At 43.6% G+C, this 24,598-nt stretch overlaps 1 protein-coding gene across 1 annotated transcript; it reads right to left on the reverse strand.

The window, feature by feature from the left end:
* Positions 1-445: 445 nt before the first annotated feature.
* LOC121543662 (nicotinamide phosphoribosyltransferase) lies at positions 446-16,397 on the reverse strand. The gene is made up of 11 exons (XM_041853706.2): positions 16,229-16,397; positions 12,299-12,455; positions 10,362-10,465; positions 7,497-7,625; positions 4,537-4,695; positions 4,313-4,449; positions 3,295-3,520; positions 2,678-2,797; positions 2,459-2,599; positions 860-994; positions 446-655 (listed from the first exon to the last, which is right to left on the reverse strand). The coding sequence occupies exons 1-11, from the start codon at positions 16,280-16,282 to the stop codon at positions 542-544; spliced, it is 1,476 nt and encodes a 491-aa protein (XP_041709640.1). The 5' UTR covers positions 16,283-16,397; the 3' UTR covers positions 446-541.
* Positions 16,398-24,598: the final 8,201 nt, after the last annotated feature.

Below are 24,598 nucleotides of genomic sequence, written 5' to 3' on the forward strand. Positions count from 1 at the left end.
ATCAATTAATAGCGACACTTGGTCATATAAACACTGTACCTTAACAGCAGTTTAAAGGATTTATATACCACGATATCATTCCATCCATCACTAAAAGACAATGCTAAGTAGATTATGAATGACTTTAAAACAGCTCTGTACACACAACACAGGGTAGAGTCAGTGTGAATATGTTCGTTTACATCCCTTTCTATCTCTCGTTCGCTCTCATTTATCTCGCTCATCTCCCTCTCTCTTTATTACTTACTTGTTTCACTCACTCACTCACTCACTCACTCCTCTCGCTCACCCTCCCTCACTCTCTTACGCGTCTCATTCACTACTCTCTCTCTATCCCTTGGCCTTCACTCTGGTGTGGGTTTGGACGTGTGTGTGTGTGTGTGGGTCTACTCTCCTCTCCAGTGGAGTACAGTGCTTCTGGGAGGGTGGGATGGTGGGGGGGGGGGGGGGTTGAGGGGAAAGGGGGGGGGCGTCATTAGCAGTGTGCCGCCTCCGGTGGGGTGATGGAGGTCAGGGGTTCTGGGGTCATGGGAGCGGCCCCTCAGTGGAGGAGCTCCTTGAGGTCACTGTCCGTTATCTTGGCATTGTCTCTGACGTCATCGAACGTGTATGTCTTGACAATTTTCCCATTCTGAAACACTGTGTGTAACAGGTCCTGGAGGGAGACAGAGAAGAGAGGGAGGGAGCGAGAGAGAGAGGGAGGGAAAAAAACGAATCAATGTCAGTGAAGTGTCTAATTGACTAACCTCAATAAAAGGTCACATTTTACTAACCTCAATAACTAAAACAACATTTATTTACAAAGGCTATTGGAATGCATTGACGTGGGAGTAAGGTATGATATGTGAACTCAACTTACCACACCATACTCCTCCAGGTCTCCCTTGCCCTCCTCCAGAGTGACAAAGTCCCCGCTCGCTGTCCGGTGCAAAGACAGACGACCTTTCTTTGACCTTTTGTTAGGGTCCGCCACCGGGTCCTTGAACACGTTCACCTGACACCAAATATTAAACAGTTACACTTCTCCTTCCAGTGAGATGCACCCTCCCTGCGCCAGCCAGGTCAATACCGAGCTCCACCCGATATCAGGACAGATCTTTCAAATAATATAAATGTATTTAATTGTTTTTATGACTCCAGAGAAGTATAGGCTATTACCCTTTCCTGTATGAATGGATTTGTCTGCATGTCTATTAAAAATGTGGATAAAAGGAAACCAAGCCATTATTTTCACAAAGCGATGCGGCACACTGTCAACACAAATTGCTTAGAAAAAAATAGTATTCTAAATTAGCCTTCTTACCCAATGAAAGCCTATAGCTGACATACATTAAATATTGTTTCGATAATCAAATAGTTTAATTGAAACTTATAAACAATTCCCAGAATCAAATAGGCTATAGGCTGCAAAAATAGCATGAATTTATTTAGTAGGGTATACTCAAACTTTTACCAGCCGCATAGGTTTAAAATGTATATGGTCTAAATGAAGAAAAGCCTGAATTAATGTAATAATTAACTGATAATTAACTGAATTATACTGGATTGTTTTCATCCAAGAAATGTAAAACGCCTGGAGTTTGCTAAACAGCATTGGCACTTGAATTGTAACCGGTGTTTGGTCAGATGACATGAAAATAGAGCTCTTTGGCCATGCACACCAGTGGTGGGTTTGGTGTCGAAATGAAAATGCATGAGCAGAAAAGAACCCCATTGTAAAATATGGTGGTGGATCTCTAATTTTATAGGGCTATTTTGCTTCCACTGGTCCTGGGGCCCTTGTTAAGGTCAACGGCATCAGGAACTTTACCCACTACAAGGATATTTTAGCCAAAAACCTGGTTGCCTCTGCCAGGAGGCTGAAACTTGGCCACAAGTGGATCTTCCAGCAAGACAATAACCCCAAGCACACACCAAAACCCTAAAATAATTTGTTAATTTGCCACAAATCAACATTTTGCAATGGCCATCTCAGTCTCTGGACTTGAAACACATTGAAAACCTGTGGTTTTAATTTAAAAGGGCAGTCCATAAGCGCAGACTAAGGATAACAAGGATCTGGAAGGATTCTGTACAGAGGAATGGTCTAAGATCCCTCCCAATGTGTTCTCAGTGCCGTTATTCTCGCAAGGTGAGGTATTGAAAACAGAGTGCCAATAATTTGGACCCCTACCTTTTTGAGAAAAAAAGTATTACTTGTTAAACAAAATCTCTTTCTCTGAGCAATTGTATTAGCATAAAATAATTTCCCCATTTTTTTTTAGCATACAATATAGCTCAGTATTTGAATTAATTATTTTATACAGTAATTTCTGCTCATCTTTATCAAGAGTGTCAATAATTTAAGAACCCACTGTAATATAGTATGCAGTATGTGTGTGTGTGTGTGTGTGTGATGGTGTCTGTGTGACGGTGTGTGTGTGACGGTGTGTGTGCATGCGTGTAATGTTCTGCTCACCCCCAGGCCATTGGTGACCACGTAGCTGCATTTGAAGGAGCAGTTGAGCAGATCCCTAGTCAGTTTCTGCAACAGAGCCCCTCCAGAGCCAAAGGCGATGTTCTCAATGCTCCACCTGTGCTGCTTCATCCCCTCCACGATCTACACACACAGATACATGCACTGTTAAAACTGACTGACTGTGTGTGTGTGTGTGTGTGTGTGTGTGTGTATATGTACCTCTTGCAGGGTGTTGATGTCCACTCCATCCCCCTGTATAACTCTGATATAGGGTGGCAGAACCTTGTAGCCTTTGGAGTTCTCCGTAGGGATAAACTTCTTCCCCAGGATCTCCAGCACCTGAGAGGAGGAACCACAAAGATTTTGAATAAGAATACTAAACATCTGTACGGGAGGAACCGACTGGGAGGGCTTCCATAGGGCTCAATCCCAACTACAGAAGCCCGGTCATAGCTCAAAATATCACCCAAATCATGCACCCTCTGTAGCTCATTTGGTAGAGCATTGCGCTTGCAACGCTAGGATCATGGGTTCGATTCCTGGGACCACCTGTACATAAAATGTATGAGTGCATGACTATAAAAGCGTCTGCTAATGGCATATATTATTCTTATTCTACACTTATATCAAATGGCAGATTAACATGGACGTGGAAGTTGTGTGCATCTTTCTCAAATTGGGATCTTACCAATAAATATTCAGGATTGCGTTAGTACTTTCTCAGAGGACCTGATTGGGACATACCTTCAGTACGCTATCTACAGGGTTCCCTAAGTCGGGCGGACAACGAGGGGTTTAGGGGGGTTTAGTTAGGGTCAAGTTAGGCCTAGTGTTACCTTCAGTACGGTATCCAGGGGGTTCCCTGAGTCGGGGCGGACCACCAGTGGGGCGTCAGCGCTGCGGGACTCAATGAGGCTCCTCAGGTCTTCTCCCCAGATCTTCTCACAGGCGTTGTAGATGTCATAGCTGTCACTGACGATAGACACGGGCACATTGGGAAACTGCCTTACGATGTGCTCAAAGGCATCTCGCTCGTGGTCCTTCCCCCACGCTGTGATGGTGCTGGAGAGAAGGACGGAGAACACAACGTTTTCAGATTTACTAAAGACAACAAAACAAATCCCGCTCCCTATGAACTCATTCACATAGAGCTGCACTACCACCACTAGAGGTCATCCTTATTAATGCATTGCAGAGACTGAACTTCCAGAAGCTCATGTCCACTGTAGCTAGCTAGCTAGATATGTCCTTTTAGTTTTTTGCTGAATCTATCTGTGCATTACTCGTCTCAATTACAATTGGATCTTTATTTAATGCTATCAAATCAAGCCTACCTGTATTAGCAAAAAAATTAGGGGTGTATCTCTAAATGCATTGATATCTACCACCTTGGAGAACCCAGAGAGTGAGGCGGATGGTAGAGTACTGTGTGTATCATATGGAGAGGAATGTGACTGTGTCTCTGTAGAATCTCTGGATGATGAAACTAAACAGACCGTCATCATTCCTTAACCACAGTGACCAGGCCAGGCCAGGGCCACTGGAGCCGGACTCCCAGAAACCAACAGGGCAAATTAAATTTTGCAGTGGAGCAGCAGTAAATGGCCTTGTGGCGTGGAACAGTGGTATAGCCCACCCAGCTAGAGATGTACTGTACATCTCCTGTGTGTGTGTGTGTGTGGTGTGAATACACTTATCAATAGCCTATACAAGCAAAGCAGTTGATCTTTGGATATCTCTGCTTGTTCTCTGGGGCTAAGAAGCCCTATACAAATGTATTTTGATTGATTCGGGACCAAGTAAGAGATGTTAGTGTGTTAGCTGTGTAGTCAGTGTGTGTCTTGACTGTATTACCTGTGCTCTGCAGCAGGCACAGAGAAGCCAGGCACAGGGTCCTTGGTGCCGTAGTACTTCTTAATCACGCCGATGCCAGCCACTGTGTCTGTGCCCTTAAAGTTCACCAGGTGGGCAGAGGCTCCGATACCTGCCGTCTAAAATGGGGAAGAGAGAGAGAGATGGTGAGTCAAATGTCACACACCCCTATTTAACCCCCCCCCCCCCACACACAGTTCCTCTACCTCTTGTGAGGAGACTCCCCTGTAGCCGAAGTCATGCAGCTTGTACTCCAGCTTGTCCAGGTTGCCAGAGGTCTCCAGCAGGTACTTGGCCAAAATCTTCTTCTGCTCCCTGGAGTTGGTCGCCACGGTGATGGGGTACCAGACCTGGACAAGGATGGTCTGGAGGGGAGGAGGAAGAGGGGATAAGGGGACAGGGTTAGTAGATGGCAATGCTATTATGGGCCCAAGTTTGGAGCTTTCGAAGCACAACTTTCTGTGCTTTCGAAGCATCTCCCTCTCCCTCATTCCTGTCTCCCTCCATCCATCTTCCCTCCCTCTCCTTCTCTCTTCCCTCCATCCTCCCCCTCTCTCATCCCTCCCGATCCCCTCCATCTTCCTTGAACCGTAGTGTGCCTGTCCATGTGCCTGCCCTGGACCCGGAAAATCCCTCTGACCCCACAACAGCCCCATCCACACCCTCCAGTCACCCCATCACAGTGTAGTGAGCTGGAACATGAACCCAAAACCAACCCTCTTGACAGACCCTTTATCCTGCTATGTGGCTGTTCGGGAGGCTCAGGGGCTAGACCCACATTCCCTTGGAAAGGGACAGGGAGAGGACATCCCCATGTCAACACAGGGTTCGAAGGGGGGATTCCTCGCACGGCAAGCCCAGGACAGAGTTACTTAGCTGTGGCCCGCTGGCAGCTAGAGAAGCCTGGTTCTTTGTCTCAGTCCAGTCATCGTTGAACGGGCGAGTCAATATTATCACGCCGTGTCTGAGTGTGTGTTTAGTCATATTTCTCCCTCTAGGAGCTGTGTCGTGTGTATGTACGTGAGAGTGTGTGTGTGTGTGTACAGGGTCAGCGTACAGGGTCAGTCTACAGGGTCAGAAACACCATGTTAAGGTTATACATGCAGGGTTACCTGATCTCTCACACAACCACAAGATGTTGCTGGCCACAGCTCCATCAACTACACATGAATATGTGAAATTATCATAATAATCTAGAAACAAATGAATCATCTTTAAGGAACTGATGGCATACAGGCCTGCTATATCACCGTTGTCTATAGACGCATGCAGTGATGCTGATGCTGTGGTGATCTACAGCAGTAATGCCAGGTGGAGACTGAGGAGGGTGCCGTAGAGCACCGTAGTGTGGATGGGGCTAACAAAGTCACATGCTTCCAGAGCCAAACCATAATATACTGTATAATTCAGTGGTCACCAACCCTTGAGTCAAAAAGCAAGCCGAGATCTACCGCTCAGAAAAAGAAAAACAAACATGACTTTAAAAAATGTAAGTCTATGCAACATTTACTTGCGAGGCACAGCTGAGCATCAATTGAAATAATTTGCAAATAGTTAGCTTTTTTATTTTACTGGACTGATGGTACCTGCATCTGATGGTCAGTCTCAGCGGAGGGAGGGAGAAACAGGGGATCCACCTCTCACAGTCTCTGCTCCCTCCCTCCGTTGAGACTGACCAGAGAGGGGGGACATAGTTGGCGAAACTCGAGTCGCACCGCATTAGTTCTGCCACATGCACAAATTCATGTTGTTCCTATGACCAGAGAAAGTGAAATATTCCTTGATATTAAAAGACACGATGAGCTGCTAATAATAAAAACGCAGGGCTATCGATATACTTGACTACTCATTAATTGCAGCTGCAGTGCTGGTTGTAGCGCAAGTGGAAGTAGGGAGAAGCGTATTTTATGTTGAATAAAAACCAGTGTTGACAGTGCTGAATAAAAACTAACATGAACTCACTCATAAAAACAGCATCTCTTTGCTGTATTCTTTGAGAGTCTCTCTCTGGTCATGGTTTTAAAAGTGATGAAATCTCATGTAGGCTAGTATCAAACTTTGCTGTGGGGTCATGGAAGCTGTAGGCACAGTGATTTGAGCTATCCAATTGACCAGCACAGTAGGCGCACTTGATTTAGTTCTCCCTTCAGACAAATTAATGGAACACTTTGCTTACCCGCTGCGCAGGGCTTCTGAATCAAATGCACCTACCTCCAACAGCGCAAGACGCAAAAAAAAAAACATAAGGAACACAAGGCTTTATCGTTGGCTTTTCAACAGAAATGTTTGGTGATCGACTAGGAATGCCTTGAAGATCGACCGGTTGGTGACCACTGTTAATATGATCATGTGATGGTGTCAGACCAGCAAGGCTCCGGTCTGCTCTTCAGTGGAACTATTCTGCACGTTCACGGGGATTGGCCTGAGAAAGACGCCGCACAGATTCACTGATCTGGATCGCAAAATGAGTAATTACCCGGGAGGCAAGATGATTTATAGATCAGTGATTCTGCACAGAGTGACTACTGAGAGGTGGAGACGGGGCCTAGCTCACCCTGTCAGACAGCTAAACGTCAGGCATCGTGGTCATTGTGCGAGTACTGTAGACAAAATGACCTTGTCCTCTCACAGTTCATACATTACTCTGTCCTGTTTAAAACGCATAAGAAACACTGTCAATAATATAGGGTGCCTCTCAAATGGCACCTTATTCTCAGGGTTCTGGTCAAAGAATGCACTATATAGGGAATAGGCTGCCATTTGTGATGCAGCACCCATAGAAACCATCCTAGTCAGAGAAGCTAGCTGGTAACACTCCAGGCTAGACAGACAGAGAGACAGGATACGTGAGGAGGTTGTTTACAGATAGAGAGACTGATGGCTCTCATCACAAGTTCATTAAAAAGCGCAGAGTCACTGCGGCCAGGTTGTGTGGTGTGCTCTAGGGGCAGGGCCTTGGTCAGTGAGGAGTGAAGTTAAATAAATATGATAATTTATCTTTGATCAGGCACAGTCTCCGACAGCCTCAATGACTCTAAGGAGTTATTTGGAACAGACAGGAAGGACCCAATCCAGTCACATTGATGGAGAGACCTAACCTACCTCTAACCATATAAATCCAAGCCATTCCAAAATGGCTGCCGCTCCCCCCCCCTCTGACACTCACCTCCACCCAGTTGGTGAGCCAGTAGCATTCTGGGTCGGTGCTCTCCACGGTGAATAGGACGTTACCCCGTGGGATCACACTTCCCTCTGGCACTGCCTTGATCTCTATGGGTAGGTGGCCGTCATACTTCTGCAATACACACACACAACCGTTACAGCAGCCATTGAACACACACCATACAACATTCACCCTAAAGACCATTATTGTAAATAAGAATATAATAGGTTTTTAAACACTTCTACATTAATGTGGATGCTACCATGATTACAGATCGCCCTGAATGAATCATGAATAATGATGAGGTTACAGACGCACAAATATCATACCCCCAAGACATGCTAACCTCTCACCAATACAATAACAGGGGAGGTTAGCACGATTCATTCAGGATTATCCGTAATCATGGTAGCATCCACATTAAATCAAATCAAATTTTATTGGCCACGTGCCGAATACAACAGGTGCAGACATTACAGTGAAATGCTTACTTATAGCCCTTAACCAACAGTGCATTTATTTTTAATAAAAAAGTTAAATAAAACAACAAAACAGTGTTGAGAAAAAAAGAGCAGAAGTAAAATTAAATAACAGTAGGGAGGCTATATATACAGGGGGGTACTGGTGCAGAGTCAATGTGCGGGGGCACCGTCTAGTTGAGGTAGTTGAAGTAATATGTACATGTGGGTAGAGTTAAAGTGACTATGCATAAATAATTAACAGAGTAGCAGCAGCGTAAAAAGATGGGGTGGGGGTGGGGGGGCAGTGCAAATAGTCCAGGTAGCCATGATTAGCTGTTCAGGAGAAAATGTAGAAGTGTTTAGAAACATATTACAGTGAGGGGGAAAAAGTATTTGATCCCCTGCTGATTTTGTACGTTTGCCCACTGACAAAGAAATTATCAGTCTATAATTTTAATGGTAGGTTTATTTGAACAGTGAGAGACAGAATAACAACAACAAAAAATCCAGAAAAACGCATGTCAAAAATGTTATAAATTGATTTGCATTTTAATGAGGGAAATAAGTATTTGACCCCCTCTCAATCAGAAAGATTTCTGGCTCCCAGGTGTCTTTTATACAGGTAATGAGCTGAGATTAGGAGCACACTCTTAAAGGGAGTACTCCTAATCTCAGTTTGTTACCTGTATAAAATACACCTGTCCACAGAAGCAATCAATCAATCAGATTCCAAACTCTCCACCATGGCCAAGACCAAAGAGCTCTCCAAGGATGTCAGGGACAAGATTGTAGACCTACACAAGGCTGGAATGGGCTACAAGACCATCGCCAAGCAGCTTGGTGAGAAGGTGACAACAGTTGGTGCGATTATTCGCAAATGGAAGAAACACAAAATAACTGTCAATCTCCCTCAGCCTGGGGCTCCATGCAAGATCTCACCTCGTGGAGTTGCAATGATCATGAGAACGGTGAGGAATCAGCCCAGAACTACACGGGGGGATCTTGTCAATGATCTCAAGGCAGCTGGGACCATAGTCACCAAGAAAACAATTGGTAACACACTACGCCGTGAAGGACTGAAATCCTGCAGCGCCCGCAAGGTCCCCCTGCTCAAGAAAGCACATATACAGGCCTGTCTGAAGTTTGCCAATGAACATCTGAATGATTCAGAGGAAAACTGGGTGAAAGTGTTGTGGTCAGATGAGACCAAAATCGAGCTCTTTGGCATCAACTCAACTCGCCGTGTTTGGAGGAGGAGGAATGCTGCCTATGACCCCAAGAACACCATCCCCACCGTCAAACATGGAGGTGGAAACATTATGCTTTGGGGGTGTTTTTCTGCTAAGGGGACAGGACAACTTCACCGCATCAAAGGGACGATGGACGGCGCCATGTACCGTCAAATCTCAGCCAGGGCATTGAAAATGGGTCGTGGATGGGTATTCCAGCATGACAATGACCCAAAACACACGGCCAAGGCAACAAAGGAGTGGCTCAAGAAGAAGCACATTAAGGTCCTGGAGTGGCCTAGCCAGTCTCCAGACCTTAATCCCATAGACAATCTGTGGAGGGAGCTGAAGGTTCGAGTTGCCAAACGTCAGGCTCGAAACCTTAATCACTTGGAGAAGATCTGCAAAGAGGAGTGGGACAAAATCCCTCCTGAGATGTGTGCAAACCTGGTGGCCAACTACAAGAAACATCTGACCTCTGTGATTGCCAACAAGGGTTTTGCCACCAAGTACTAAGTCATGTTTTGCAGAGGGGTCAAATATTTATTTCCCTGATTAAAATGCAAATCAATTTATAACATTTTTGACAAGTGTTTTTCTGGATTTCTTTGTTGTTATTCTGTCTCTCACTGTTCAAATAAACCTACCATTAAAACTATAGACTGATCATGTCTTTGTCAGTGGGCAAACGTACAAAATCAGCAGGGGATCAAAAACTTTTTTCCCCTCACTGTATATTCTTATTTACAATAAAAGTGACTCCAAAATGACACAATACATTATTTACCATTCATTTCTATTGGGCACAAAATTATCTGAAACACAACCAAAACAAACAGCAAATGCATCCAACGAGGTCGTAGTCGCAAGCTTGATGTAATCATTGCGTGCTAGGAATATGGGACCAAATACTAAACTTTTGACTACTTTAATACACATAAGTGAATTTGTCCCAATAATTCTGGTCCCCTAAAATGGGGGGACTATGAACATAAAGTGCTGCAATTTCTACACGGTTCACCCGATATGAATGAAAATACCCTCAAATTAAAGCTGACAGTCTGCACTTTAACCTCATAGTCATTGAATCATTTCAAATCTAAAGTGCTAGAGTACAGAGGCAAAACTGTCCCAATACCTTTGGAGCTCACTGTAGTAAAACAAACGTGTATGTGTACCTCCAGTATGTAGTTCCAGCCCTTCTCGTTGAAGACGTCATCCTGGAAGTGTTCCCTGTACACCTCCTTTGCTTCCTGGATCTTCTCTGGAGTCACCACCTTCCCTGGAGGGGGAAGGGAGAGAGGGAAAAGAAAAAAAAGCAAGAGGTTAAATGGTTGAAGCATCAGTGAACAAGTGGAGTGTATAGGATGGAGAGAGATATTAAAGTTTGTGAGAGCAAAAGAGTGAGAGAAGGGGGATGAGAGAGAAGCATTGGAATCCCAAACTCCAGTCCATTCGTGTGCTATTAAATTAGGAGCTTCTCTCTCCCTCTTACAGAGAGGCTTTGTCCTGCTGCAGGACATGCTACAGACTAGCGACACACACAATGTTTACATATCTTGCAGTACCCATCTCATATGTATATACTGTATTCTATACTATCTATTGCATCTTAGCCTATGCCACTCTGATAATGACATTTCTCATCCATATTTTTATATATTCTTATTCCATTCCTTTACTTAGATTTGTGTGTATTAGGTTTTTGTTGTGGAACTGTTAAATATTACTTGCTAGATATTGCTGCACTGTCGGAACTAGAAGCACAAGCACAAGCATTTCGCCACACTCGCAATAACATCTGCTAACCATGTGTATGTGACCAATACATTTGATTTTACACGCACACAAAAACACATACACACAGCACACACACCTACAACTACACACAACCACACCTTAACAGTTACAAACACACACACACCAACGTGTGCTTGATATGACCCCCTGTTGCAATAAAGTAACAAGGCTGGTATTTTAAAAAAAAAGGTTATTTGAGTACAAATAAAAAGTTAAAGTTAAGAAAATTTTATTCTAAGACTACTTCTTGCAAGTAGAACTCTGTATCATTGTAGTGAATCAATGCTAATAGCTGCTAGTGCAGCTGCCCTTTGTGTTACTGGGGCTCAAAGAGCAGATGTTCCTTTGTTTCCAGTCCACGCTAGTCCTGAAGCTCTCTACAGCACCTCGCTCTGCCTCGCCGTGAAATCACTTTGAGTTCCATTCTCTAATGCTGTGTGGAAGAATAAACACAGATCGAGGATCAGCTTAACCTTCTACAAACCCTAACCTTAGGGCAGGCACCATTAGGGTATGGAGTGAGAAACTGAGCTTAGATCAGTGTCTAGGCCGAGGCTGCCCAAGGTTGGACATCCAGCTAAGCCTAAACAGGCTCTCAGCTCCCTTTAAAATAACTGACGGCCAGAGGAGTTCTAGTCTAGGCCCTGTTCAAATACAGTGAAAATAAAAGGCGTCCTCTTTCCTTACTTCCTACTGTGGAGTAATCAGTGACCGGACATGACTGGGAAGTGAAATCCTAACCACTGATGTTAGATCAATCATTACTTCCAAGTGAGGCAGAATGGAAGGATTCCTTTTTTAAAGTATTGGAACGTGATCCTGGGGAGAATCTCAATTGCATTTCCTTGATTCCTAGCGTCCTCTCTTCTCACCTCTTTCTAAAAATCCATTGGATGAAAAGGTCAGAATGGACAGACCTCTGAAGTTCTCATCCAATGGGTTTTGAGAAGTTCAGAGGGGAGGGACCTCTGACCTTCTCATTCAATGGATTTTGAGAATGAGGCGTGGAGAGAGGACGTGAGGAATCAAGGAAATGCAATTTAGATTATCCCCTGCTCAGTCTACATGCTACTGAGTATTACATGCTGCCAGTCCATGCTTTAGAATTAATCTGAGCACCTGTTTAATTATATGCTAGCCTTGATCACACGACAATGATTATTCTGCTGGCAGAGACAGGAAGGATCACTCAGTTCATTTCAACTCTGCAGACTAGTAGCAAGGCCTAGTGGTAGAGTATGTTAACTCAAAGAAGAGCTATTTATATAGGCTTGGATGTCTTCTTTTGCATTGAGGACATCAATACAATCCTTACCTTTTAAGTATTTGTTGGTGATGTACTGCAGGCCGTAGAAGACCGTTGTCTCATACTTGACTTTTCTGTTCTTGGTCGGGTCAGCCCTCTTCTCACGGCACTCGAAGTAGGAGTACACTTTACTGGTGTTGGGAGGGTACTGCTTATAGTGTGTCACCTGGAGCAAAGACAAGATGGAGGAGACAACATGGATAAAATACATCATAACTTCAGGCTATAAAATGACAGCTAAAGAGATTGAACGGTACTTTGGCAACTAGTATATATTTTTTTTACCTCCCGCTTTGGGCTGGAAGTGTCAATATGTGACATTTTCCCCCACGTGCGCCAGCCTAGTAATTCAAGTTTCAGCCAATGAGCTTCAGCTAAGAAAAGGCCTGCCCAGCGTTATCCAATGAGGTTGCAGGGCGGGCCCAAAGTCTCAGTGGACAAGGCAGAGAGAGAGCATGACATGGTGCACATACAGTATCTGCACATATATAATATATAATATAATATATAATATAATATAATATGCCATTTAGCAGGCGCTTTTATCCACATCTGTGATGTAGTACGCATTTTTCAGGGACCACTTTCAGCTCATGAGCCCTACTTTCAAAACTACTGGCTGAAATTATACAAAAGTTTGACAGTACATCTTTAATAACAGTTTAAATAGCCTAACTACAGGATACATCACAGTTCCCGATTGTATAGTTAGTTGCCCTCAGGTATCCTTCCAGAGAAATGATATAGATATGACATTCTCTTGGCAGAGTTTTACTATAATTTTCACAACCGGATATTGCTGGTCGCAGCGTCACAGGCATTTCATATGCAACAGGAAGATGTTGTGTCACAGGTTTTCACAGTAACACCACAGAGACGTGAGAAAGGTTACGCTGCTATTTGTTTCCACAGAAACACTCCAAAATGTGTCCCTGCACTGAGTGGAAGTTCTCTCACTCACACTCAGCTGCTAGATATCAGCCTCCTGACCATGATAAGACATGTCCAGGCCTGTCCCTCTGTCTGTCCGTCTGTACTACACAGGACAGATGGACACGAGACAGATACAGGGATGATTGTTCCCATCCGCTATCCAATTACAGACCACCTCCTCCCAAAGCCCTCTTCAAAGAGTTGTCATCTGACAATTTCCTAACGTGATTTTCACTAGTCACGTCGTTGTAATCTGCTGACCGTTTCTGTTGCACACCCACACAGAGGTGTCTAGGGTTCTAGGCCTACTGAGCCACTAAGAATTAGACTAGACATCGTTGAAGTGATGGATTGATATGATGTATTCATGATCAAATGAACTCCTCTCAGAGTTAGGAAGTATCAACAAAAAGCATTATCTCAAATGACCCACTCTTGGTCAAAGGTTGGCTCTGGTGAAATGTAGTGCATTCGTGTCATTTGGAGGGCTACCAAGTGCTTTCTGCTACGTAACGTGACCATGTCGGTGTATGCCTTTCATACTGTCAAACAGGGCCACTGCTGTGACTGGAGAGACAGAGGTCCCTCTCTGGGGCTTTGGGATGACAGTGACAACAGCTCCCCTCCCTCTCCTCACACAGCTGTTTACGGTGGCCTCCCAGAGGGCTGCAGGGCTACACTTGGGCCCTGGTCTCCTGCGGCCTAGCCATACCTTCCGAGCTCTTCCTCCCAGTCTCAAGCCCACCGAGCCCAAGCCAGCCCCAAGCCAGCCCCCCCAGCTCACTCTTTCTAGGTGCAGCTGGGACACCCAGGTATGTGCAGAGAAGTGGAACAGAAGGAGAGGATGGGCACATTAGGGGCAGTTAAAAAGAGAGTGGGACAAGAGACAGGCTGTGCAGCAGATGGAACAGTAAATAACGCAAAAACAGAGTAATGAGCAAATCTGCCGCCGATGCTTTTATTGATTAGCCACGACAACTATGTACATATAATTACACTGGCCTTTCTACAGCGACATATCTGACTGGCAAAGTCCCGTGTCATTGCCTCTGGGCACTCCCACATACCTCCATCTCTCTCACTCTCCGGGAATTCAGTCAGCTGTAGAACGGTGTTACTTCTGACCCTCTCCCCGTCCTTCCTCTGGGCTTGGGCTGCACTGGCCTTGCACATACAATGAAATAGCCTACACAACAGGTCACTCTGCCTAGGTTATTAACCAATGCTGTCCCATCCTTCACTAGCCCCCCACAAGACCCCACGAACTAACCAGTAACCTAACCAATGAACCAAAGGTCAGTTTTGCATCCCCCCATGGGTTGGCTGATCCTAGAACTGTGCCTACATAGATTGGTGCTGGCCTGGGAATCAGTCCATTATGACCTCTGCTCTGACATTAGAGAGACGAGCCCCCTGAGTGTCACTGGCTGCTGGATGGATTGAGCCAGACAGCTCAGTCTGAATGCACACATATGAGGTTTCCATTATGTCTGTAGGTGTCCACATACACATGACAACAATAACCAACAGAATATTTAATTCTACATTTAGGGACTAAACAGGAGAGAGAAAGAAAAAATTTAATATTTTCATGAAGCACAATGGACCAAGATTAAAGCTAATGTTTGGAGCCGTTTGACTCAATTCTGTTCTGTTCACAAATCTCTATTTTTTTTGTATTTTACCAGACCAGGGGTTGTGAAACGCAAAGACAGAACAGTCTGAGAATCCAATATTACTCCATGGTTTTAGGACAGCGGTTAGGGACTTTATGGCCTACTTTATTACCCTCCATCATGTTATGGTGTATCAGTCACAGTAGCCTGTGCCCTGCCTTTAGTTTCCCACACTCTCTCTCTATCCTAACAGGCCCTCTAGTTCCAGACGCTGACCAGTCACTGAATTGCATTGAGCCCAACGGACAGATGTTTTTTGTGCCACTACACACACCGGTCCAGAAAACAGCATCATCACAGAACTGACCAGGAGGGAGAATGATTGACAGTTGACGCCGGCTCATCAAATATAATAGGATGAATGTGCTTTGTGCAACCTTTATTATTGTCCCTCTGGTAAAGAGTAAACAACATATCAGTTCCACTATGTTTATATAATAGTGTTGTGCCACAATGGTCTAAAATAAGACTATGCAATATTGTGTTGTGACCTGTAAGTGAGAGATTCAGCTGATATGACAGCTTGGATGACAGGACACGGACAAGGGGCCACAAATAAATAAATAAATTTCTCGTAGTATTGTAATTGACAAAAGCAGTCAGTCATAACTATACAATTGCTGCTTGCAAGGTCTATAAATTATACCTATCAGAAGGCAGCTGATATAAAAACAAATTATACACCATTCATCTCTCATTTGATGTACACTGAATGCACTCATTCCACCTCGGTCTTCGACAATATCGTCAAAAAGGATTGCACAAAGACATGGATCGTATCCAAAGGCTTACCAAAGTTTCGCTTTTGTTTCAGGATCTGCCATTGTTTTTTCTTTAGTAGGGAAATGGATAATAGCACAAGACACAGGCCTGTTAGCTACGTCTCTTGCAGAAGCTAGCCTTCCCTCGGTTTGGTAGCAAAATCACCCGCTCCATTCATTGCTTGCTAGCGCTAGCTACCGCCTCTTCAATTAGCTGCTATTGCGTTCCCATTCACAACACATATTTAGCCTATATATCCTCTACTCATTCGTTAGCTGCCTGCCTAGCGAGCGTAGCTAGCTGCGCAAAGATGAGCATCTGCGTAGATTCGCCGGGGGCCATTCTGTCAGTCATCCGGGATGAAAATAAGCAAAAGGATCCTTTCAGAATTTGGTACTCCCTTTTCTACCTGCCCCTCTCTCCTCCCCATTTGGCCTAGCGATCTGACACAGAAAGCGACCAAGGCAAGCGTGATGGCCTTGGAGGATGCAACCACCTTGGCTGATAGAACTCCATTCACTGAACCTACTCAGACAGTCGCACTAACATACCGGTGTCGCCCACTCACCTTATAAGAATCAGTAGCTAACAATATGTTGAAATGAGGGTCTCTGTGCTCCATCTTCCCCTTGGTTTCAGTAAGTCACGGGTGTCAGTATTATTGCTCGGTGCCGGGGACTCACAACTTAACTCCGTCGCTGGGGAAGAGACCGTGAAGAGACCGAGGGGGGCGGGAATAACGCGGGTCGTAAGGAGGCGGGCCTCGCGTCACACAAGCCGAGGGGTAGACGATGACGTAGGTAGGGGGCAAGGCCACAAAGCAGGTTTATCCACCATTATTGTTGTAACATCTCTGAAATCAGAGACGGAAGAGAAGCCAGATATCCCACTATTCTTTACGGTCTATGCATCCCACTCCTTCATTTTTATCTGTTTCAATGGAGGTCTATGGACTTGTTCGACATTGCAGCCGCCTTTCCTGGAATCATTGAAACATAGGTGAAATGAAAACCACCATAACCAGAAGAGAGCGCTATTGCTCAACAAACCCAAACCTCACTGACAGCAGTTGTAACCAATGACGTAAATAACCCTGGATTGCTGATTTTATGTTTTTTATTTTATTGGCTAGTGAGAGGCTTTGAAGCTACCGGTCGGCCATATTGCCCCTCCCCAGTAGGTGCAATCCTCCATAGGAATAAATAAATTTCAATTAAATGTTTAAAGGACAAAATTACATGTATTTAAGTATTTTTTGTTGTTGTAGTGGGGACAGTGACATTAGTAATCTAAAAAAATTATACTTTAGGGAAAATGTTTTTATATACACTATACATATGCAAAAGTATGTGGACACCCCTTCAAATTAGTGGATTCGGCTATTTCAGCCGCACCCGTTGCTGACAGGTGTATAAAATCGAGCACACAGCCAATCTCCATAGACAAACATTGGCAGTAGAATGGCCTTACTGAAGAGCTCAGTGACTTTCAATGTGGCACCATCACAGGATGCTATCTTTTCAACAAGTCAGTTTGTCAAATTTCTGTCCTGCTAGAGCTGCCCCGGTCAACTGTAACTGTATGTGAAGTGGAAACATCTAGGAGCAACAACGGCTTAGCCGCAAAGTGGTAGGCCACACAAGCTCACAGAACGGGACCACTGAGTGCTGAAGCGCGTAGCGCATAAAAATTGTCTGTCCTCGGTTGCAACATTCACTACCGAGTTCCAAAATTGCCTCTGGAAGCAACGTCAGCACAAGAACTGTTTGTCGGAGCTTCATGAAATGGGTTTCCATGGCCGAGCAGTCGCACACAAGTCTAAGATCACCATGCGCAAATCCAAGCGTTGGCTGGAGTGGTGTAAAGCTCGCCGCCATTGGACTCTGGAGCAGTGGAAACACGTTCTCTGGAGTGATGAATCACGCTTCACCATCTGGCAGTCCGATGGATGAATCTGGGTTTGGTAGATGCCAGGAGAACGCTACCTGCCCGAATGCATAGTGCCAACTGTAAAGTTTGGTGGATGAGGAATAATGGTCTGGGGCTGTTTTTCATGGTTCGGGCTAGGCTCATTAGTTCCAGTGAAGGGAAATCTTAATGCTACAGCATACAATTACATTCTAGATGGGGGAAGGCCCTTTCCTGTTTCAACATGACAATGCCCCCGTGCACAAAGCGAGGTCTATACAGAAATGTTTTGTTGAGATTGGTGTGGACTTGACCTCAACCACATCGAACACCTTTGGGATGAATTGGAACATCGCCCAACATCAGTGCCCAACCGCACTAAAGCTCTTGTGGCTGAATAGAAGTAAGTCCCTGCAGCAATGTTCCAACATCTGGTGGAAAGCCTTCCCAGAAGAGTGGAGGCTGTTACAGCAGCAAAGGGGGCACCAACTCCATATTAATGCCCATGATTTTGGAATGAGATGTTCGACGAGCAGTTGTCCACATACTTTTGGTCTTGTAGTGTATTATTATTATTATTTATTTTTTAATTTTAGCTCACATAATATGCTATAATTTAAAAGTATGCATTAAGGTGTCTGTAATAGAATAAACGTGGCAGAGATGAATGTAGACATTTAAACGCATTTATATAGCTTCCAAAATATGTTTTACAATGGTGAGGGAGTCCCAAGTTGGTGGCACGGAGGCTTCAACACAGCGCCCCCTATCAGCCATTTAGTGTAGGCTATATAATATATATATATATATATATATATATATATATATATATATATACAGCTGTGGAAAAAATTAAGAGACCACTGCACATTTTTCTTAAATCACCATCTCTACATGTATGACTACCATTCCATTCCAGTGTCTGCTGAATTCCAACACAGGCACACCTCATTCTACTGAATTAGGTACTGATTAGGTGATCACCTGAACCAAATCTTATTTAACGAGGAAAAGTATAAAACCCACTGCTGTGGTCATCACTATCCTCTTGCAATAGGACCAGCTGAATGGCAAAAACAGTGCTAATAGTACCTCAAAAGTAATATGAATCAAAAAATAACTATTGACCATGCCAAAATAATTGAAAAGGAAAGTTTTGAGTGAGGAAAATAATGGTTCAATTCTGGCTTTACTGGCAGAGGGATACAGTGAGTGTCAGGTTGCTTCCATCCTTAACATTTCAAAGACTGCGGTTCATAAGTACAAGGTCAAGCAGCAGACATTGGGGACAACAAAGCTACAGACCGGCAGAGGGCGAAAATGACTCTCTACTGCCCGGGATGACCGCCAACTCATTTGAATGTCACTCAACAACCGTAGGATGACATCAAGTGACCTACAAAAATAATGGCAAAAGGCAGCTGGGGTGAAGTGCACGGCGAGGATGGTTCGAAACAGGCTCCTAGGGGCAGGGCTGAAGTCGTTCAAAGCTAGAAAAAAGCCCTTCATCAATGAGAAGCAAAGAAGAGCCAGGCTGAGGTTTGCAAAAGACCATAAGGATTGGACCGTAGAGGACTGGAGTAAGGTCATCTTCTCTGATGAGTCCAATTTTCAGCTTTGCCCAACAACACCTGGTCGTCTAATGGTTAGACAGAGACCTGGAGAGGCCTACAAGCCACAGTGTCTCTCACCCACTGTGAAATTTGGTGGAGGATCGGTGATGATCTGGGGGTGCTTCAGCAAGGCTGGAATCGGTCAGATTTGTCTTTGTGAAGGACGCATGAATCAAGCCACGTACAAGGTTGTCCTGGAAGAAAACGTGCTTCCTTTTGATCTGACATTGTTCCCCAACTCTGAGGATTGGTTTTTCCAGCAGAACAATGCGCCATGCCATACAGCCAGGTCAATCAAGGTGTGGATGGAGGACCACCAGATCAACACCCTGTCATGGCCAGCCCAATCTCCAGACCTGAACACCATTGGAAACTTCTGGAATGTGATCAAGAGGAAGATGGATGGTCACAAGCCATCAAACAAAGCCGAGCTGCTTGAATTTTTGCGCCAGGAGTGGCATAAAGTCACCCAACATCAATGTGAAAGACTGGTGGAGAGCATGCCAAGACGCATGAAATCTGTGAATGAAAATCAGGGTTATTCCACCAAATATTGATTTCTGAACTCTTCCTAAGTTAAAACATTAGTGTTGTTTAAAAATGAACATTAACTTATTTTCTTTGCATTATTCGAGGTCGAGAAACACTACATATTTTTTGTTATTTTGACCAGTTGTCATTTTCTGCAAATAAATGCTCTAAATGACAATATTTTTATTTGGAATTTGGGAGAAATGTTGTCAGTAGTTTATAGAATAAAACAAAAATGTTATTTTACCCAAACACATACCTATAAATAGTAAAACCAGAGAAACTGATAATTTTGCAGTGGTCTCTTAATTTTTTCAACAGCTGTATGTATGTATGTACAGTGAGGGAAAAAAGTATTTGATCCCCTGCTGATTTTGTACGTTTGCCCACTGACAAAGACATGATCAGTCTATAATTTTAATGGTAGGTTTATTTGAACAGTGAGAGATAGAATAACAACAAAATCATCCAGAAAAACGCATGTAGAAAATGTTATGAATTGATTTGCATTTTAATGAGGGAAATAAGTATTTGACCCCTCTGCAAAACATGACTTAGTACTTGGTGGCAAAACCCTTGTTGGCAATCACAGAGGTCAGACGTTTCTTGTAGTTGGCCACCAGGTTTGCACACATCTCAGAAAGGATTTTGTCCCACTCCTCTTTGCAGATGTTCTCCAAGTCATTAAGGTTTCGAGGCTGACGTTTGGCAACTCTAACCTTCAGCTCCCTCCACAGATTTTCTATGGGATTAAGGTCTGGAGACTGGCTAGGCCACTCCAGGACCTTAATGTGCTTCTTCTTGAGCCACTCCTTTGTTGCCTTGGCCGTGTGTTTTGGGTCATTGTCATGCTGGAATACCCATCCATGACCCATTTTCAATGCCCTGGCTGAGGGAAGGAGGTTCTCACGCAAGATTTGACGGTACATGGCCCCGTCCATCGTCCCTTTGATGCGGTGAAGTTGTCCTGTCCCCTTAGCAGAAAAACACCCCCAAAGCATAATGTTTCCACCTCCATGTTTGACAGTGGGGATGGTGTTCTTGGGGTCATAGGCAGCATTCCTCCTCCTCCAAACATGGCGAGTTGAGTTGATGCCAAAGAGCTCGATTTTGGTCTCATGTGACCACAACACTTTAACCCAGTTCTCCTCTGAATCATTCAGATGTTCATTGGCAAACTTCAGACAGGCCTGTATATGTGCTTTCTTGAGCAGGGCGACCTTGCGGGCGCTGCAGGATTTCAGTCCTTCACGGCGTAGTGTGTTACCAATTGTTTTCTTGGTGACTATAGTCCCAGCTGCCTTGAGATCATTGACAAGATCCCCCCGTGTAGTTCTGGGCTGATTCCTCACCGTTCTCATGATCATTGCAACTCCACGAGGTGAGAACTTGCATGGAGCCCCAGGCCGAGGGAGATTGACAGTTATTTTGTGTTTCTTCCATTTGCTAATAATCGCACCAGCTGTTGTCACCTTCTCACCAAGCTGCTTGGCGATGGTCTTGTAGCCCATTCCAGCCTTGTGTAGTTCTACAATCTTGTCCCTGACATCCTTGGAGAGCTCTTTGGTATTGGCCATGGTGGAGAGTTTGGAATCTGATTGATTGCTTCTGTGGACAAGTGTCTTTTATACAGGTAACAAACTGAGATTAGGAGCACTCCCTTTAAGAGTGTGCTCCTAATCTCAGCTCGTTACCTGTATAAAAGACACCTGGTAGCCAGAAATCTTTCTGATTGAGAGGGGGTCAAATACTTATTTCCCTCATTGAAATGCAAATCAATTCATAACATTTTTTACATGCGTTTTTCTGGATTTTTTTGTTGTTATTCTGTCTCTCACTGTTCAAATAAACCTACCATTAAAATTATAGACGGATCATTTCTTTGTCAGTGGGCAAACGTACAAAATCAGCAGGGGATCAAAAACTTTTTTCCCTCACTGTATGTGTGTGTGTGTGTGTGTGTGTGTGTGTGTGTGTGTGACCTGATGGTAAGGAGAGCAGAGGAAAACATGAGCTAAACCCAGGTACAGTGGAAATATACAGCCCGCCTACAGCGGGGTGGGATTTTTCCTCTGACGTGTGCATATAAAAATATTGTATGACCATTTTGTTGCAGAGCGCTCTCATTAATAAATATGCTGACCATTGCAGGATTGATTCTTTGTTTAATTTATTTAAACTAAGAGATTTACAACCTTTTGGGAGAGAGAGAGAGAGAGAGAGAGAGTTGAAGTCTGAAGTTTACATACACCTTAGCCAAATACATTTAAACTCAGTTTTTCACAATTCCTGTCATTTAATCCTAGTAAAAATCCCTGTCTTAGGTCAGTTAGGATCACCACTTTATTTTAAGAATGTGAAATGTCAGAATAATAGTAGAGAGAATGATTTATTTCAGCTTTTATTTCTTTCATCACACTCCCAGTGGGTCAGAAGTTTACATACACTCAAATAGTATTTGGTAGCATTGCCTTTAAATTGTTTAACTTGGGTCAAACGTTTCAGGTAGCCTTCCACAATCTTCCCACAATGAGTTGGGTGAATTTTGGCCCATTCCTCCTGACAGAGCTGGTGTAACTGAGTCAGGTTTGTAGGCCTCCTTGCTCGCACACATATTTTCAGTTCTGCCCACACATTTTCTACAGGATTGAGGTCAGGGCTTTGTGATGGCCACTCCAATACCTTGACTTTGTTGTCCTTAAGCCATTTTGCCACAACTTTGAAAGTATGCTTGGGGTCATTGTCCATTTGGAAGACCCATTTGCGACCAAGCTTTAACTTCCTGACTGATGTCTTGAGATGTTGCTTCAATATATCCACATAATTTTCCTTCCTCATGATGCCATCTATTTTGTGAAGTGCACCAGTCCGTCCTGCAGCAAAGCACACCCATAGCATGATGCTGCCACCCCCGGGCTTCACAATTGGGATGGTGTTCTTCTGCTTGCAAGCTACCCCCTTTTTCCTCCAAACATAACGTTGGTCATTATGGCCAAACAGTTCTATTTTTGTTTCATCAGAGCAGAGGACATTTCTCCAAAATGTACGATCTTTGTCCCCATATGGACTTGCAAACCGTAGTCTGGCTTTTTTATGGCGGTTTTGGAGCAGTGGCTTCTTCCTTGCTGAGCGGCATTTCAGGTTATGTCGATATAGGACTCGTTTTACAGTAGATACTTTTGTACCTGTTTCCTCCAGCATCTTCACAAGGTCCTTTGCTATTGTTCTGGGATTGATTTGCACTTTTCGCACCAAAGTATGTTCATATCTAGGAGACAGAACTCCTTCCTGAGCGGTATGATGGCTGCGTGGTCCCATGGTGTTTTAAACTTGTGTACTATTGTATGTACAGATGAACGTGGTACCTTCAGGCATTTGGAAATTGCTCCCAAGGATGAATGAGACTTGTGGAGGTCTACAATTTTTTTTCTGAGGTCTTGGCTGATTTCTTTTGATTTTCCCATGATGTCAAGCAAAGAGGCACTGAGTTTGAAGGTAGGCCTTGAAATACATCCACAGGTACACCTCCAATTGACGCAAATGATGTCAATTAGCCTATCATAAGCTTCTAAAGCCATGACATCATTTTCTGGAATTTTCCAAGCTGTTTAAAGGCACCGTCAACTTAGTGTATGTAAACTTCTGACCCACTGGAATTGTGATACAGTGAATTATAAGTGAAATAATCTGTCTGTAAATAATTGTTGAAAAAATTACTTGTGTCATGCACAAAGTAGATGTCCTAACCGACTTGCCAAAACTATAGTTCGTTAACAAGAAATTTGTGGAGTGGTTGAAAAACGTGTTTTAATGACTCCAACCTAAGTGTATGTAAACTTCGACTTCAACTGTATATATTTAATATATATATATATATATATATATATATATATATATATATATATATATATATATATATATATATATATATATACACACTACATTTCAAAAGTTTGGGGTCACTTAGAAATGTCCTTATTTTTGAAAGAAAAGCTATTTTTTTGCCCATTAAAATAACATCAAATTGATCAGAAATACAGTGTAGACATTGTTAATGTTGTAAATGGCTATTGTAGCTGGAAACGGCTGATTTTTAATGGAATATCTACATAGGCGTACAGAGTCCCATTATCAGCAACCATCAGTCCTGTGTTCAAATGGCACGTTGTGTTTGCTAATCCAAGTTTATCATTTTAAAAGGCTAATTGATCATCAGAAAACCCTTTTGGAATGATGTTAGCACAGCTGAAAAATGTTGTGCTGATTAAAGAAGCAATAAAACTGGCCTTCTTGAGACTAGTTGAGAATCTGGAGCATCAGCAATTGTTGGTTCGATTACAGGCTCAAAATGGCCAGAAACAAATAACTTTCTTCTGAAGCTCATCAGTCTATTCTTGTTCTAAGAAATGAGGGCTATTCCATGCGAGAAATTGCCAAGAAACTGAAGATCTCAAACAGAACAGCGCAAACTGGCTCTAACCAGAATAGAAAGAAGAGTGGGAGGCCCAGGTGCACAACTGAGCAAGAGGACAAATACATTAGAGTGTCTAGTTTGAGAAACAGACGCCTCACAGATCCTCAACTGGCAGCTTCATTAAATAGTACCCGCAAAACACCAGTCTCAATGTCAACAGTGAAGAGGGACTCTGGGATGCTGACCTTATAGGCAGAGTTGCAAAGAAAAAGCCACATCTCAGACTGGCCAATAAAAATAAAAGATTAAGATGGGCACTTCAATAAGAACATTCATCATGCAAAAACTGTATAGCTTAGAATCTTTGCTAGATTTATATAATAGTAGGAAATAATACCATGCCAGAGAAGGACCCATTTTTCTTTGTCTTTTCAGGAGAAAAGTTTTTAGTGAATATGACAATGGAATATTA

Source organism: Coregonus clupeaformis, unplaced genomic scaffold (assembly GCF_020615455.1).
Source record: "Coregonus clupeaformis isolate EN_2021a unplaced genomic scaffold, ASM2061545v1 scaf0025, whole genome shotgun sequence".
In the NCBI taxonomy this organism is placed as follows: domain Eukaryota; kingdom Metazoa; phylum Chordata; class Actinopteri; order Salmoniformes; family Salmonidae; genus Coregonus; species Coregonus clupeaformis.